General features: G+C 39.1%; 1 protein-coding gene across 1 annotated transcript in view; it reads left to right on the top strand.

Moving 5' to 3' along the window:
• The first annotated feature begins 3,586 nt into the window (after positions 1-3,586).
• Positions 3,587-18,214, top strand: part of PPM1E (protein phosphatase, Mg2+/Mn2+ dependent 1E) — a 184,944-nt gene continuing 170,316 nt past the window's right edge. Inside the window, exon 1 of the mRNA XM_036079409.2 lies at positions 3,587-4,202. Within this exon, the coding sequence (XP_035935302.2) occupies positions 3,745-4,202 (458 nt within the window). The 5' untranslated portion in view covers positions 3,587-3,744. The remainder of the gene's footprint in view (positions 4,203-18,214) is intronic.

Genomic DNA, 18,214 nt, shown 5'->3' with positions numbered 1-18,214 from the left:
AAACATTTTATTTATTTATTTGACAGAAAGAGACACAGCAAGGGAGGAACACAAGCAGGGGGAGTGTGGGAGAGGGAGAAGAAGGCTTCCTGCTGAGCAGGGAGCCCAATGCGGGGCTCGATCAGGACCCTGGGATCATGACCTGAGCTGAAGGCAGACACTTAACAACTGAGCCACCCAGGCACCCCAATATAGAGCATTTTAATCCCCCACCCCCTCCAAGTTCCTTTTTACTCCTTTGCCATGAATCTCCCACCCCACCTCAGTTGCAAGCAACCACCATAGATTACTTTTGTCTGTTCTAGAATTTCATGTAAAAGGAATCATATAGTATGTACTCTTTTGTGCCTGGATTTTTTTTTTTAAGATTTTATTTATTTATTTGACAGAGAGAGACACAGCGAGAGGGGGAACACAAGCAGGGGGAGTGGGAGAGGGAGAAGCAGGCTTCCCGCAGAGCAGGGAGCCCGATGCAGGGCTTGATCCCAGGACCCTGGGACCATGACCTGAGCTGAAGGCAGACGCTTAACGACCGAGCCACCCAGGCACCCCCAGATTTTGTTTTCACTCAGCATGTTTTTGAGATTCATCTACATTGTGTTTATCAGTAATTTCTTTTTACTACTGAGTAGTAGTCTATTGTATGAATACACCACAATTTGTTTATTCATTCACCTATTAATGGATATCTGGGTTATTTCCAAGTTTGACCTATTATGACTAAAACTATTGTGAACATTTATGTACAAGGTTTTTGTGGTGAGTATGTGTATTTGGTGGGCATGTTTTCATTTCTTGTGGGTAAGTATCTGTCAGAGGAATTCCTGGGTCATATGATAAGAAACTGCCAAACTCAACAATTCTTTTTTTTTTTTTTTAAGATTTTATTTATTTATTTCAGACAGAGAGAGAGCGAGAGCACGAGCATGAGCAAGGGGGAGGGGCAGAGAGAGAAGCAGGCTCTCGGCTGAGCAGGGAGCCCGTCGTAGTGCTCCATCCCAGGACCCTGGGATCATGACCTGAGCCGAAGGCAGACGCTTAACCGACTGAGCCACCCAGGCGCCCCTCAACAATTCTTTTTAATTTTATAGATATCATCATTACTGTGAATGTCCATGAAAGGACATTGTGTATTTCCTCCAAAGAGCTAAGGGTTAGAAGGAGAGCAATTCTTACGAAGAAAAAAAAAAACCTCAAAAAATTTAAGTACCCTTGGTACATGCACTTTCATAGCTCACTATTTTTTTAATAGATAGTAAGAAAGGGGATTAGGAAAGTGTAGGAGAAAAGGAACTGAAAAGGAAAGTAAAGCAATGCAAAATAATGACTAAAAAGACTTCTTGACAAAGGCAAAATCATCCTACACAGCTGCTCTGAGATCCCAGCACTGCTGTCAGCAACCTTCTGGCAAAGCTACTCTGTCAAATAAATGCAATAGGATCCATATTTGTGAAGGAATATCTTTATTAATATAAGCAAACACACCTCTCATTTATAGTAATATAGAGGTGTGGGCTTTTTCTTTTACTCTTAGTAGTAATGTTTCTCCAACACGTAACACTTCCCTTTGATATGTGAGTTGAGTCATAAATTAATGTCACAGATGTCATCTAGATGAGGGAGGCAACTACATTACAAAGTAGGAAGGTGTAGCTTGATATGAATTGTTATAGTTGACAGCTATGTACTCTTGAACTAAATGACATTATGTTAAATTCTCAGATTTTAAACAGTTGTTGGAATGTAAAGTTGTGGACATTTGGGTTTGCAGCCTTAAAAGTTTTGTCAATCTTTTCTAGACATTCTGAAATGGAAATGAACAGGTGGATTGAAAACAAAGACAAATGAGGAGTTTAAAGGCTTTCTTGGCATCTCATAGAAAAGTTGTTCTACAGTGGTGAAATTTTAAACAAAACACGTATAAATACATTTAGCTTGTCTGGAAACAGACTTATTTATTGGGTCTTTCCATTTACCTCTGAGACAAAAATAAATAGTTATAGAAGACGTATGTGCATTACTCACTATATGCTTTCCATCATGTATTATTTAATCTTGAACTAGGAGAAAGAATGGATGTCTATTTTACATGATGCCATAATGTACATTAGTGAGCTCAACCCACTTAATCTTAAAATAACAGTATCAGGTCAGGGATTTAGAATACAGTATTATATGAAAACAGTTGGCAGGGAGACTCCTTCTTCTTCCATTAATAGCCAACTAGAAATGGTATTTCAGACCCTAAATCTAACTAAAACCCAGAAACAATAAATGGAGAGGATGGGGTGGATAGTTTGTGAACATGTTTTTCAAAGTAGAGAAAGAATCACTATGTTTTTGCTGAATTATATGTTGCCATGGACATGGCAGTGTGCAGTCATGATGCTGTCATCTGTACGGCTGTGTAACAACCACAGCTTCTCCTTCTCCCACCCCCCTCAGTAAGGCTTGAAAATAATAGGTTTGTGTGTAGTTTGGTAAGAAAATTAGGATCATTTAAAGTAGTTTCAGTTTCAATCTAAGAAAGAAAGAAGAGAGGCTCGAGGGATGGGGAAGAAGAGCAAAGAAAATGTACAAAATGTACATATTGTGTAATAAAGTATAATATGTATTATGCAAAGACTACAGAGGGGTGTCTTGGAATGCTGGAAAACTAATGGCTTTGTAGTGAAAAGACCTGGATTTTAGTCCTTGTTGTATCACTTGTGCGTGACCTTGAGCAAAGTCACCATATCTTCATGGCTCAGTTTTCTCATCTATAAAATGGAATCATAATGAGAATGATGTCTTCTACCTTGAGACGTTATTGTAAGCCCTAAAGGTATGAAAACAACTTGTGAACTATAAAGCCCTATAAAAATAAGGCTTTATAGACCTATTGCAGAAGCAAAGAAGAGTAAAGGAAAAAGGTTCTAGAAGGCTTTGGAGGCTGACAACCTGGGTTCTAATTACAGTGCCATGGCTAGTAGATTTGAAACCTTGAAGCAGATATATATTAATCTTGTTTCCTGTCTTTGAGAAATGAGGATAACACCACTTTCTTCACTGAATCAAATGAGAGAATATATGCAAAGGAACCTACCACTTGAAAGGTGTTTGATACCCCTTTCCCCCAAACTACTTATTAAATTAGTGTCATCAACAACAAAAGATGTTGACACTGTGGTCCCTTTCAACAGATACCTACGCTAAGGCAACGCAGGGACAGATAAGGAAAACTGAGGTAAATCCAATCCAAGTGGGAACCAACAGCTAGACTTGGAGATGTCTTAGTTCACTCTTAACCACTTGAGGTTAGGGTGTCCTTACAATAAAGATATGCAGAGTTGGAGAGCGGGCGAGTCGAGTGTCCTTTCGACTGCGCGGGCTCGACGGGAGGGACCCTGAAATTCTTAATTAGAGCCGGTTGCCATGGCGACAGTCTCTAGGCAGCGTGGGCTGAGCTCTCCGGAGGGCTGGAGGGTGGGCCGCCGCTGGACCCTGCGCGCGCGCCCGCCACCAACTTTCCCTCCAGACCCGAGGGGGGGAAGCGCGCTCCGCCCCCGCCCCCGGGCCGCGCACGTCCGCGCTCGGCGGCGCGCACGCCTGCGGGAGCCCTCTCCAGGCAACCTAGTGCTGATCGCTCTCGCCGGTGCGGCCGTTAACAGCCTTTGCGGGAGCCCGAGGCTCGAGAGCAGCCCCCTCCCCTTCCTGGACTCCCCCCCCCCCCACTTCCCGGTCGGCCCCGGGGCATGAGCAACGATGGCCGGCTGCAGCCCTGAGGAGAAAACTTACCGGCGCTTCCTGGAGCTATTCCTGGGCGAGTTTCGCGGACCGTGCGGCGGCGGCGAGCCTGAGCCGGAACCCGAACCCGAGTCGGAGCCCGAGCCCGAACTGGTAGCGGCTGAGGAGGCCGAGGCTTCGGTCGAGGACCCCGGCGAGGAGGTGGCCACTGTAGCCGCGACGGAGGAGGGGGAGCAAGAGCAGGAGCAAGACCCCGAGCCCGAAGAGGAGGCGGTGGAGGAAGAGGCGGTGGCGGCGGCGGAGGTCGAGGAGGAGGAGGCGGCGGCAGCCCGGGGGCAGTCGGCGGTGCAGCCGCCGCCGCCGCAGCCCCAGCTGCCGCCTCTGCCCCCGCTCCCGCGGCCGCTGTCGGAGCGCATCACCCGTGAGGAGGTGGAGGGCGAGAGCCTGGACCTGTGCCTGCAGCAGCTCTACAAATAGTTAAGTAGCGGGGCTTGGCTGGGGGTGGGCCCGCTGTCCCCGCCGCGCCGGCCTCGACGCGGCTCTCTGGGCCCCTCAACTGCTCTCTTTACCCCCTCACCCGCGCCTCCGCGCCGTTGGAAGCGCCCTGGCTGCCCGACTCGGGCGGTCGCTGCGAGCTGCCCACGCCCGCCTCGGCCCCGGCGCCTCCCCCGGCGCCCTCCCGCCGGCCCCGGCCCCTTCTTCGCGTTCGCTGCACCTCGGCCGCCCACTTCTTGTTCCACTTCACAAACACCCTTTTCCCTTCGTGCTTCGGAAGGTCCTTTCTTCCAGGCTTACGAGCTCCCTCTTCTTACCAGCTCCCTTCTTCCTCTTGGAGGTTTCCTCCCACCCGGGTCTCTTTTCCTAGTCTGAGTCCCCTGTTGTTTGGCGGCGGAGAGACGCGACTCCTTTCTAGGCAGAGCTGCGAGGTGCCTCCTGTGTAAAACCGCAACAACAATGATACTAATGCCGGCCTTACAGCCACAGGAGGAGAGACGGGAGTCGATTTTCCTTCAGGCGCTCAGTGTTGAAAGTGAAGAGGTCTTTAGATGGCTTAATCCACCGAAGCCGCGTATCTTAAAGATATTTGATAACTCATAATTGAGGGAGATGGGAAGGAATTGAGAGGGAAGGTAAGCACATTTTTACGAGCAAGTCTTCAGGTGAAAGACACAGAGTCGTAATTCGTTAAAGTGGAAAAGTCGGGCTGGTTTGATAAAATTGCAATTAGGTGCAGTATTTTCAATCCATTAAGTAGATGGGGTAGGGGAGAGAAAGCAGATGGCTTAGCCACACAGATGAAAGTCTAAAATAGAAAGGTCAAGGCTTTGCCTTTCATCCCAGTTCTGGTTTTTATGGACTTGAAATAGAAACGGTTTACAATTGCGTTTCTTTCTAAATGGAATTGTTCTGAAATGACAGAGAATACTGACAAGTCTCTGAAAACATTGGTAAACCTGAGAGTCTCTTGGCATTCTGCTGATAGTTGTATTGAAAGGTGTTACGCTGGCCCCCCCCAAAAAGTTTACTGCTGCAAGATTCACTGCAATTAAATTCAAAGCCTAACTTAAAAAGAAGGACCTGGCAAGTAAATGTCAAGTCTTCATCCAACCTGACAGACACCTGATCAAATCATTCTTCCTGTTAAAGCAGAAGCTTATCCATAGGGGAAAAGCATTTAACCTATCTGCTGGAGAAGTGGACTCTGTTGATGTCCTACACTTTATAAGCTATTTAAGATTTAATTTTGAAATACTATCCGATTACCAAAGTAATAATGCTTTCTGGGAAATATAAAAAATAAAATGGCGTGTTATACCACCACCAGGGATAAACAGTATTAACATTTTAGTATATTTCTTCCTAGTGTTTGTAAACTCACAGAGAAAAGGGCTTATGAAATGTCACTTTTAAACACTAAATAAAGACACTTAAAACTTCCTGTTTAAAATAAAATAGAAATGTTTACCAAAGTAAAGGAATTTGTCAGCATCAAACTAATTCTATTTTGACAGTTCTTACCTTTACAAATGCAGTGACAAAGAAACACATTTAAACATTAGAGAAGGTTCATTAAAAAGAGAGTCATTAGAACAACCATGAACATTTGCCATTCAAGAAGGTTTTTTAAAAAATGGAATCTATAGAAAGATGATAAGATGGTAAGTAGATGTGTTTTTCCATATGGAAAGGAAGCAAGATTAATTTCAATATGCATAAAACTAGAAAAAAATTCAAATGATAAAATGGCCCTTTGAGAACAGGAGTTTGGATTTGAAGTAAAACTAGCGAAGTTAGAAAATATTATTTCACCTTAAATCAGAGATTTCATCATTTTTACTGTGTTTTGTGCAAAACTATTAACCTATTTTTATTCAGATATAAAATGGCTGGCTTGTTTATATAAAGTATCTTTAAGATCCTTAACAGATTAAAAAAAATCAAAGAAAACCTTCATTGTGTAAAAAAATATACTTTTAAATTAACACTTTTAATTATTATTATTATTATTATTTTTAAAGATTTTATTTATTTATTTGACAGAGAGAGAGAGACAGCGAGAGAGGGAATACAAGCAGGGGGAGAGGGAGAGGGAGAAGCAGGCTTCCCACGGAGCAGGGAGCCCGATGCGGGGCTCCATCCCAGGACCCTGGGATCATGACCTGAGCCGAAGGCAGACGCTTAACGACTAAGCCACCCAGGCGCCCCTTATTTTTTATTTATAAAAAAATCTTATCAGTTAGTCACCAGAGTCAATACTGGAAGACACTGTAGAGGTAGATCAGTTTTCTGTCTAAGCACTTTATTTTACAGATGAGAAAAGTGGATCTAAATTCAGAAATGACAAATTATGTACAAGTAATTCTGACATTTCTCAAAATAATCTCTGAACTGCAAAATTCTCCTTTACATATTTGAAATGATGGGTCCTCAAATTTCCTAGGAAATATTTTGAAATAATTCTGATTAGAAATATGTTGAAATTGCTTATTTGGGGAAGGTGATTTTTTTTCCCCCAAAATATTTTCTCAAATAACCACTCAGTCTTTTTTTTGGGAATTTGTAATATACTTTAAAAACTCTGTCATGCTTATCAAATGGTGCTGAAATTCTTAAATAGGGCTACCTGAACTATATATTACCAATTTGATAATTGGGACTAGTGTAAGAAGAAAATAACACTGCATTTAATACCAGTTTTATAAGTCTGTACTGTGTTTTCTGTCAGGATTTTAGAAATACACAATATGTAGCTGCTAAACAAACATTCTCTGAAGAAAAGAAATAAAGGTGCTTATCTTCTGATTACTGTTTTATGTATACACTGGTTGAAAATTAAAACATAATGAATGTTTTTCTCAATATTTTGCTTCTCAAGAATTTTATAATAGGAACAGCAGGTATATTTAACATTCTTCATTTTGGTAAACTCAGTCAGGACTAACTTGAGATAAGCAATTACTTAGATAAGTAAAGGATCAAGGTTTAAATAGACAAAGTATAGTTATAATTAGCAACTTAAAAATTTTTCAGAGTAGTATTTGGGATAAAGATTTTGCATTCAAAATGGGAAATATGTACTTAGATATTTCTCTATTAGATAAAAACAACCCGTAACATTTTGAAAGAATGAGAACAACAATTTGAACACAGCAAAAATCTCCTTGGATGAGAAAGACCTCTGTTGTGGACTATAAATACCTTCTTAAGGGCCATTTATTTATTTATTATTATTGTTTTTAAAATACTTTATTTATTTGACAGAGATAGAGCCAGAGAGCACATTGGGGGTGGGGTAGGGACGGCAGAGGGAGAGGGAGAAGCAGACTTCCTGCTGATCAGGGACCCCGACGCCGGGGCTCAATCCCAAGACCCTGGAATCATGACCCGAGCCGAAGGTAGTCACTTAACCAACTGAGCCTCCTAGGTGCCCCAATTAAGGACCATTTAAACTTTTTTTTTTTTCAGTTTATTAAATATTAAGAATCAATAATAAATGCATGCAATATTTTAGAACTGTTTTACTGAATTGGTCTATTGTCAATAAAAAAATTACAATGATTTAGAACCTTCAGCTGCTAGTATAAAGGATCTGTTTTACTTTAAGCTTAAATGTCCCCCAAGAGATTATATAAATATTTTCTAGTAACATAGTATTAGGATTTCTGAGGTTAATGAGAGAATCTCTTTGAAAAGGTGGAAATGAGATATTTTATAGCTTTGAAATAATTTGCAAATAAAAGTTTATAACTGATCTTAGAGCAGAATGTGAATATGAGGCTACATGCATAGGTTACATGGGTTAATACTGTGTATTTTATTTGTCTACACTGTACTGGGGATAAATCTATTTGTTTTAATCCAGAAGAAACACATACTCTGAAGTCTTTACTAGAGCTCTATGTCATTACATTTTTAGAGCAATTGTTTCCTCAGTTATTCATTTAGTCTTGGTTGGTCTTCTTGAGGGGGAGACAGATATTCCAGCAGCCTGGTGAAGTTAAGTAGTTCCAGATAGTAATGAGGGGAGGGAGGCACTTTTAAAATTGCTTGGAAAAGAAAATCTTTGGTTTTAGACACTAATAATTCAGTTATATTGAATTACGTGAATCATTAATAAGTTTGAGATAGGTCAGAGAATGATTAAACTTTGTCTCACTTTTACATATATAAATAGAAAAATAGATGGATGCAAGTTTTAAAATATTATTCATTTAAAACTACACCCTTTTTTCTTATTAAGAAGTAATAAATGTTTGCTATAAGAAGTGGAGAAAATTTTCATTAGCATAAAGAAGAAAAAATTCAAGCATTCATTGTTAACCATAATTTTCAGGTTTTATTCCTGCCTTAGGCTGCTGCTTTTCTGTGAATTTTTAGTACTCTAACTGTCCCTTTAATATTGATGTTTCATCCTTAGACTAGCCTTTTCAACTCTGGTGACTTGTTTGTTTGTAGTCAATATCAATTTCTCCCATGACTTTGGTTATTTGTTATTATGCTAATGGTTCCCAACTCTATCTCTGTCTCTGCTTTAACTGCTAATGGAACAGCTTTACCTAAATATCTAAAAGGTTTCTCAAACTGTTCAGCACCTAATTCAATCTTCCAATTCCCTCTGTCTCCTCCAAAATAAGCAAAACTAAAACCTGATTCTCTTTCTGGTGGGTCCATTCCTGATTTCTCTTTCTCTGACCCCTCTAATTCAATCAATTTTGCCTTGTAAATATCTCATAGATCTGTCCCTCTCCATTCCCACTGTCATTGTCCTCTTTTGTCAGTCTTACTCTTCTCTAATACAGTCTCCCCAGTATAGCCAAAGTGATTTCTCTAGAATCTAGATTATGTAGATTGTCTAATTGTCACCTACTACTTAAACATTTTTACTCTTTTCCCAGAGTTAGCCAAACTGCGAGGTTAAAGGCACAATCCTCCAGACCACCAAGTCTGTCCAAGACTTCTGGCCCCAGGTACAAGGAGTTAGGGTCCAACTACAAAGAGGGAAGAGTCCACACAAGACCACCCTCACTTCTGACATCAACTGTAAGTTTAGGGGTTTCTCAAAACCACCCCCAGATTTGGTAATTTACTAGAAAGACTCACGGAATTCCCTGAAGGCTATTATACCAATGGATATTGTTCATTTTAGGGAAAAGATACAAATTTGAGCTAGCCAAAGGAAGACATGCATGGGCACAATCTAGGAGAGTTTCAGATGTGAAACTTTCATTGTCTTTAGCGTTGAAGACCATGCTCCCCTCCCCAGAATTGTTGTGTGGTAATATACACGGTATTCCAGCCCAAGAAGCTGACCTGAGCTTCAGTGTCCAGAGTTTTTATTGAGACTTATTGATTGATTGGTTGAACTGGCGGTCAGGCTGATATCACGTGGTCCAAGGGTCTCACCATATATAACACTCCTTTTACTCCAGAAATTCCAGGATTTAGAGGTTACCTCCCAGGAGCCAGGGACAAAGGCTAGACCTCTCTTTGGGCAAGGCCAAATTCTTTACTATATACCTTCATCACTTATCTCTCCATTGTCCTTCAAATAAAATCCAAAGAAGGCTTTATAATCTTATCCCATCAGCCTCATCTCTGAATCACTGAACACCTACTCCATCCTACCTCTACAGCTCTAGAAACTACACTTTAGCTACTTGAGACTACTAATATACTAGTTTGAATGTGCTGTGTTTGCTCTTACCTCTGCACCTTTGCATATAACACACTATTCCTTCTGCTTGGAATACCATGCTTCCTCACCCCCCAGTCTGCCCAATCCAATCTCTTACCCACTGGTGAGGTCTCCATTTAACACTTTGTTCGCCGTACCCACAGTCATGAGTTAAGTGTCTCTTCCATGTGCCCCTCTAGAAACCCAGTGATATTATTCATTCCTCTTATAGCACTTGTTTTGATTCATTATTTTTTTGTCAACAAATATATATCTTTTACTAGAGTAGTAGTCTTCAGAGGTATACCCAAAATAATCCATTGGGCGAAAGAAGAAAATATTAAAATCTATTTGCATACAAAATATACAAAATATAAAATTGTATACAGAATATGAAATTAGGTGCTATTAATATTTGATGTATTGATTGAGATTGGCAGTTCTGTATGACAACTGATTTCATGTCAAGTGTGGTAAATGAGGTATACTGATGAAATGCAAGTTTCACAGGTTAGAAGAGTCAACAGTGGTACCCTCCTCCCAATTTTCAGAACATTATGAAGTATTGCAGTTTACCTGCACTAATGGATTTATTGATTTTATTTCCCGGTCTTAACAAAATTAATCCTCACAAGATGGATATTTGGCTTTTAAAATTCCTGTAAGGAAATCATGGGTTGAATATAACATTTGTAAGCATAAGAAACAACAAAACTTGAGAGCCTATGCTTCCCCCATACTTAGTTACATTAGATTTATTCTTTTTTTATTTTTAAATTATTTTTCCCCACTCCTACATTAGATTTTTTAAAAAAGATAATACAATCCTATCTGGTTAGAATTCAACAAAAATGGATTAAGTAGATTATGTGAAATAATGAAATACAGGTTACTCAAAGAAATACTGAAATACTACTGATGAGGGGTGCCTGGCTGGCTTATTCAGTAGAGCATGTGACTTAATCTCAGGGTCATGAGTTCAAGCCCCATGTTGGACGTGGAGCTGACTTTAAAAAAAAAAAAAGGAAATATTACTGGTGAGAGTTGTGTATGTACAAATGTGCAGGTGTGTATGCATGAGTGTGTATGTATGTAATTTACAAATACCTGCATACATATACATACATACGTGTGTGTGTTTGTGTGTGTGTATGTATGCATGGTTCTCCAAATATTTTGGTAGGGTGCCTGAGCAATTGTTTGGAGGCTATTGCATTAGAGTATTAGCTACACATTTGCCATCATGTTCCTAAGTTAATAATGAGAGGTACATAAAGGACACACAAAAAATATTTGCTGATCCAATGAATGAGTTGAGATTTTAAAAAAATATAGTTCTAAAATTAATACATATAGTTCTTACTATTTTATTATTATTATTTTTTAAGATTTTATTTATTTATTTGACAGAGAGAGAGAGTGAGCGAGTACAAGCAGGGGGAGCGGCAGAGACAGAGAGGGAGAAGCAGGCTTCTGCTGAGCAAAGAGCCTGACGTGGGGCTCTATTCCAGGACCCTGGGATCATGACCTGAGCCGAAGGCAGTCACTTAACCGACTGAGCCACCCAGGCACTCCTAGTTCTTAATATTTTAAACTGCTTTTAAAAAAACTTAATACAAAAATTTTAAAAATTTAGTAAATTTTGATATGTTGAAACTTTTTATGATAGAAAATTTAAAGTATATAAAAAATAAAATAGTGCATTTATCACCCAGCCTTAGCAATGATCAATTTGTGGCCAATCTTTTTCATCTTTACCTCCAGACATCTCATCCCATCTCCCATTATATCCTATGTAATTTTAAAGTGAATGCTCAGTAATTTAATCACAATTCTGTTGGACATTTTAGGTGTTACCAATTTTTGGTTACTCTGAGAATAGTGGATGTTCATAATTTGAACAAACTTTAATTTCCTTAGAGAATATTTCTAGTGTTGGGACTATGTTAAAAGATATTTACATATTTGGGGCACCTGGATGCCTCAGTCGATAAGCGTCTGCCTTCGGCTCAGGTCATGATCCCAGGGTCCTGGGATCGAGCCCCGCATCGGGCTCCCTGCTCAGCGGGAAGCCTGCTTCTCCCTCTCCCACTCCCCCTGCTTGTGTTCCCTCTCTTCGCTGTGTCTCTCTCTGTCAAATAAATAAATAACTCTTAAAAGAAAAAAGATATTTACATATTTAAGGCTCTTCGTACATAGTTTTAAAATGTCCTCTCACAAGGTTTTACTAGTTTACAGTCTAAGCAGGTATGTATAAGGAAAAGATTTTTGGTATTATGAAATAATTTAAACATTTACAAAATAGAATAATAAAGGAAAATATCCATATACGCATCATCCAGTTTCAATAAATAATCATAATTAGGATTATTTTAAGGAAATAAAACATTTCATATGGAATTGAAGACTCTGTTTTCACTCTCTTCTCTGAACCCATTCCCTTTTTTCCAGAGGTAATCTGGGAATTCTTGGAATGTATCCTCCCATTCTATATATTTTTATATTTTTACTACATGTGCATTTGTATGGTCTCAATATATGGTGGGCTTTTTAATTTGTTTTTGGTTTTGTAACTAGCTATCTTGAAAAAATTTCATGTTGATATATAGAGATCTAGGGTTTGTTTGTTTTTTTTTTTCATTTTAAGTACTATATAGCCTTCCATTGTCCTATTGTACTGTGATTTATTTATCCAATCTATTGACAGACATTTGGGTTGTTTCTAATTTTTGTATATTATACGCTATATTAGTTTAATACTAGCTGCTCTAATGGGTAAATCCTGAAATCTCAAAAGCTTAACATAGTGTTCATTTCTTGCTCACAGAGTAACTTTCAGTGAAGAAAGGGCTGTGTTCTATAGAGTGCTTTGGGGATCTAGGCTAATAGAGGGTATGTGACTTTCAACAGGGGGTTTCCAAGGTTGCTTTAGGCATCAACATCCATCCATCAAACATAAGAAGGGAGAATGGTTTGGAGGTTTTTAGCAGCCAGTCTTTAGAAGGGGCAAATATTCTTTTCACTTTTCATTGACTAGAATGCACGTCATGTTGGCACCACCTGTGGTCCATATTTCACAGCAAACAGGACTGAGAACAACTCTACATTATGGAAAAGAACATAAAACATTGGTGGAGAAGCTGGCATTTTCTGCCCTACAAATAATTGTACAGTTTGGATATGTCTCCTTGTGCATATTCATAGATTTTCTTGGGTATATACCTAAAAGTTGAATTGTCAGATTGAAGTTATGTATGCTTTTGCTCTGTTAGGTATTGCCAAATTACTTTGTCCAGCCTCATTGTATGAGAGGTTGGTTTGTCTATGTTCTCGCTATTTGAAGAGGACACTTGCCTAAAAGTCTAGGTCAATGCTTTCCAATAGGAGGAGTATAACTGAACCACATATATAATTGAAAATTTTCTGTTAACCACATTTTAAATTGAAAAGAGGTGAATTTAGTGTTAATAATTTATTTAACCCAATATATCTAAATATTATATATGGAAATATCATTTAAACATGTAATTAATATTAAAATATTATTAAGTTATTTAAAATTTTTATACCAAGTTTTCAAAATCCTGTGTATCTTTTACACTTATAGCACATCTCACTTTGGAATATAACACTTCAAATATTTAGTAGCCACATGAGGCTAGTGGCTGCTATATCAAATGGCACAGGTTTAGACTTAATAACAAAAACTTTAATTCTTTAACACATATCTGACATTTAATTTCAAAGTCATATTTAAATGGGCTCTCCAATCACCAAATATATCTTTATTTAGTCTTTGGAGGAATAGCAAGCTGAACTTACTTTTCCTATATTTCTTTCATGACAAGAGAATAATCTGATTCAAATTTCAGTGATCAAATTGTTAACTTCTCCTCACAGAGTATACAGGGTGATAGTTTTCTATTAGTTTTCTGTTGTTGTGTAGTGTGTTACCAGAATTTAGTGGCTTAAAACAACACCCATTATTATCTTACAGTTCCGTAGGTCAGAAGTCCAGGAATGTTCAGCTGGGTTCTCTGCTTAAGGTCTCAAGTTAAGACCAGAGTGTTGGCCAGACTGGACTTATCTGGAGGCTCAGGGGAAGACTCCACTTCCCAAGCCTATACAGGTTGTTAACAGAATCTAGACTCTTTTAAAAGATCTGAGGTCCTTATTTCCTTGCTGGCTGTCAGGTTGGGGGCTGATTATCATTCCTAGAAGCCGTCCATATTCCTTCTCACATGGCCATCTTCATGTTTTTTTTTTTTTTCGTTTATTATTTAGATTTTATTTATTTATTTGTCAGAGAGAGCGCGAACACAAGCAGGGAGAGTGGAAGGCAGAGGGAGAAGCAGACTCCCCGCTGAGCAAGGAGCCCAATGTGGGACTCGATCCCAGGACCCTGGGATCATGACCTGAGCTGAAGGCAGACGCCCATCCGACTGAGCCATCCAGGCGTCCCCCCGCTTCATCTTCAAACCATTAATGGCACATCAAGTCCTTCTCATGCTTCAAATTTCTCTGGCTTCTCTTGCTGCCAGCCAGAGAATGCTCTCTGCTTTTAAGGACTCATGTGGTTAATATAACACAATCACAGGAGTGATATTTCATTAGTATCCACAGATTTTAGAGTGGTTAGAGTGGGGAATCTTTGGGGGACCATTTTAGTAATTCTTCATACCACAGTAGAGAAGGAAGACGGCAGGACATTTTAATTATTTTGTTTAAAGGTCTTTTAATTCCACTTCTAAATGAAAGCAAAATACCCATTTCTTTTTGTCTCCATTTCCACAGGCCTGGTCCAAGATTTCATCAGCTCTTGCTTAGCTGGCAGTAACATTACTCTAAACTGCTATTTCTCCTTCCATATGTCCCTCCCTTCAATCAGTTTTCCATACAGCAATTGTCTGGCTTCATCTTGACCCACCTCTGCTTGTGCTCAGTTACTATGTTTCGATCACAGCGGTCTTCATTTACTTCCCAGAATCAGCCATCCTCTGTCCTAAGGGCCTCTGTACTTTCGCGGTTTTTTTGTCCAAACAACTTTTCCCCTTCACTCCCAGCTACCCAACTCAACCATTAGATTTAAAGTATCTCTTCTTCATAGAGCTGTTTACTTACCTGTGGTCTAAATTAAATCTTACTTTTGGTTTTCATAGCGTCCTTTACTTTTTCTTTATATCCATTTACCACAATTTAATCATACACACACACATACACACGCACGCGTGCGCGCATGCATTAGTTGTTTAATGTGTCTTCTTCAGACTGAGGGCATTTTGTTGCTCTTTGTGTATTCAGCCCTGGCCCATAGTAGGCAGTTATTTGTTGAATAAATGAACGAATCGTCAACTTTTTCTCTGCTCAATCTACCAGATTGTTTCCTTTCCAGATTTTTATAGGCCTATTCTCATTCCCTTCTTTCTCTTTGTTATTATTTTTTCTCTCCTCTGAATGGCAGAGGAGCTTGGCTTCATATTTTATGTTATTTTTGGTATGTTTGTTAACATTTTCAACTAGCTGCAGAAATATGTTTACAGTTCTCATTATTAACACTCCACAACTTTGTAAATGAATATTTTCAGGTACTTAAAAGAGTTTTCATGTAAATTCTTTGAGAATATTGTTCACATGACAAGTTTGAAGAATAATAATACTGTATAGAGAGTAATGAACTAGTTAAAAGATTGAGAGTATTCTTAATTCCTTGTGTGTATTTTCACTTAAGACTTTACCTTCTGGTATATAGGTCTGAGGAAGACCAGGCCATTACTTCTTATCTTAGTTTAAGCCATCAAAGAAAAAGAATCAAAGACCAGTCTGCCGGTTAGAAATATCAAACATAATTTTTTTCCTGGTGGCTTGATTCCATAATGATGTATAAAATTCCCACAGAAACATTATAGTTCTTGTATGGATTTGAAGTATTTGACCTACTTACCACAAGACACAACCTTTGATCTTTGATCCTTATATATACTTTCTTATTCACAGTTTTCTACTTTATGAATCTAAAAATAAAAACTAAAACAAAATATTGCTTTTTAATAAGACTTTTTTTTTTTTTTTTAAGATTCTATTCATTTATTTGACAGAGACACATAGCGAGAGAGGGAACACAAGCAGGGGGAGTGGAAGAGGGAGAAGCAGACTTCCCACTGAGCAGGGAGCCCTACGCGGGGCTCGATCCCAGGACCCTGGGATCATGACCTGAGCCGAAAGTAGACACCTAACAACTGAGCCACCCAGGCACCCCAATAAGCCTGTTTTTTGAGAAGTAGATTGTGGTATGACTAATATTCACCTTCGCATTAAAAAAAACAAAAAATAAAATGTAACGCTTTTAAGGTGATATGTATATATAATATATGTATTATATATATATGGTATTTATAAAATTGTGTTTGACGTATGTGATACATAAAATTATTTCTTAGGCCAAAACTCTAGAGGGCAAGAATCATGTTGTGAAAGGTTCTTATTGAACCTAGCAAGTTATTACATAAATGAGAAGTGACAGTCATTAAATTAAGCTATCACTGATTTTGCAATAGTAACGACCTCTGAAGTTTTGAGATTTGATTTCTGGCAATTGTGAATATCAGTTCAAAGAGCTTTGGTTTAAGGCAGCTTATAAATACAGTCTCACCTATTACTTGGCTTTGTCATATTCACAATCTTCGTATATACCGTTAGAAGAATAAAAATATTTTCAACTTTTCAAGGTCATGGAAAGTTAACTGTGCATTTAGAAACAATTTTCAGTCTTTTAAAACAGATAAATATGAATTTTCATTTAAATGCTCTTTGCCAGGGGCGCCTGAGTGGCTCAGTCGTTAAGCATTTGCCTTCGGCTCAGGTCATGATCCCAGGGTCCTGGGATCGAGTCCCACATCAGGCTCCTGGCTCGGCGGGAAGCCTGCTTCTCCCTTTCCCTCTCCCGCTGCTTGTGTTCCTGCTCTTGCTATCTCTGTCTCTGTCAAATAAATAAATAAAAATCTTAAAAAAAATTAATAAATGCTCTTTGCCAGGATATTCTCTAATTTGGATTGGTAAATCTAAATATTTCTGTAAGACTTAGTTAACAATGTAAACCTGCAGAGAATCAGCATTGTCTGCACCTGAAATAATTGTGGAACTAGCAGTAGTTATAAGCCGCTCCTGTTTCTGTTGTTGTTTCTACATTTATTGAGAGCTTGTCCAAGCACTGTTTTATTTGCTATTAGGTTCTATTATTAACCCATTTTGCAAATGTGAAAGCCAGGGTACAGAAAGTTTAAAGAACTTTCTCAATTTTCTACCATTAGGGTTGTCACTAGGACATGAATCAGGCAGACTGACTTGAGAGGTTAAAGCTTTGAAGTTCATTTTGTGATTTTCATGCTATGTTACAAACGTATTTCTATAGGGAAGAATCTCAGTGAAGATACAATTCAGTTTCTTGAATTTTGACAGCAGCTGTTGCTTGGTTCAGGCTCTTTTTTTTTTTTTTTTTTTTTGAGAGAGAGAGAGAAAGAGCCTGGGGAGGGGCAGAGGGAGAGGGAGAATCTTAAGCAGGCTTCATGCCCAAAGTGGGCTCGATCTCACGATCCCGAGATCATGACCTAAGCTGAAATCAAGAGTCCGATGCTTAACCGACTGAGCCACCGAGATGCCCCTTAGTTCAGGTTCTTATCACTTCTTGCCTTGATTACTTTAGTGGCTCCCAAGCATTAGTCTCTTCCCTCTAGTCTAGCTTCACTGGATTTTCTAGCACAATTGAATTCACTGCATTTCTCTAAAGATATCATGTTATTTCTTGCTTGTCTGCCTTTGTAGGTGCTATTTCTTCTTCATAGGACATCTACTTTCCTGGCTAACTGTAACCTCCCTTTTGAGGGAGAGAGGGTAGTTGGACTTTTATTTCATCTTCTACCTAAAATGTCCATCTTGCTAAGGTTTTACCTATAAATAAAGGGCAGTCTAAATTTTTGCATTTAGGGCACCTGTGTGGCTCAGTTGGTTAAGTGTCTGCCTTTGGCTCAGGTCATGATCCCAGGGTCCTGGGATCGAGTGCTGCCTCGGGCTCCCTGCTCAGCGGGAAGCCTGCTTCTCCCTCTGTCTGCCACTCCCTCTTTGAGTGCTCTCTGTCAAATAAAATAAAATCTTTAAAAAAATTTTATGCATTTAATATTTTCCTGAACTCTTGCTTCTAATGGAAGAAAAGACTAAAAATTAGTGCTGCTTATTAAAAATATAACTTAGTGTATAGTTTCTAGTTCATGGCAAACAGACATATCACTGTTCACTCACTAAGGTGCCTGGAGATATTTT

Source organism: Halichoerus grypus, chromosome 2 (assembly GCF_964656455.1).
Source record: "Halichoerus grypus chromosome 2, mHalGry1.hap1.1, whole genome shotgun sequence".
Taxonomy (NCBI): Eukaryota; Metazoa; Chordata; class Mammalia; order Carnivora; family Phocidae; genus Halichoerus; species Halichoerus grypus.
The sequence above is the reverse complement of the archived record's forward strand: the minus strand, read 5'-3'. Positions and strand labels throughout refer to the sequence as shown.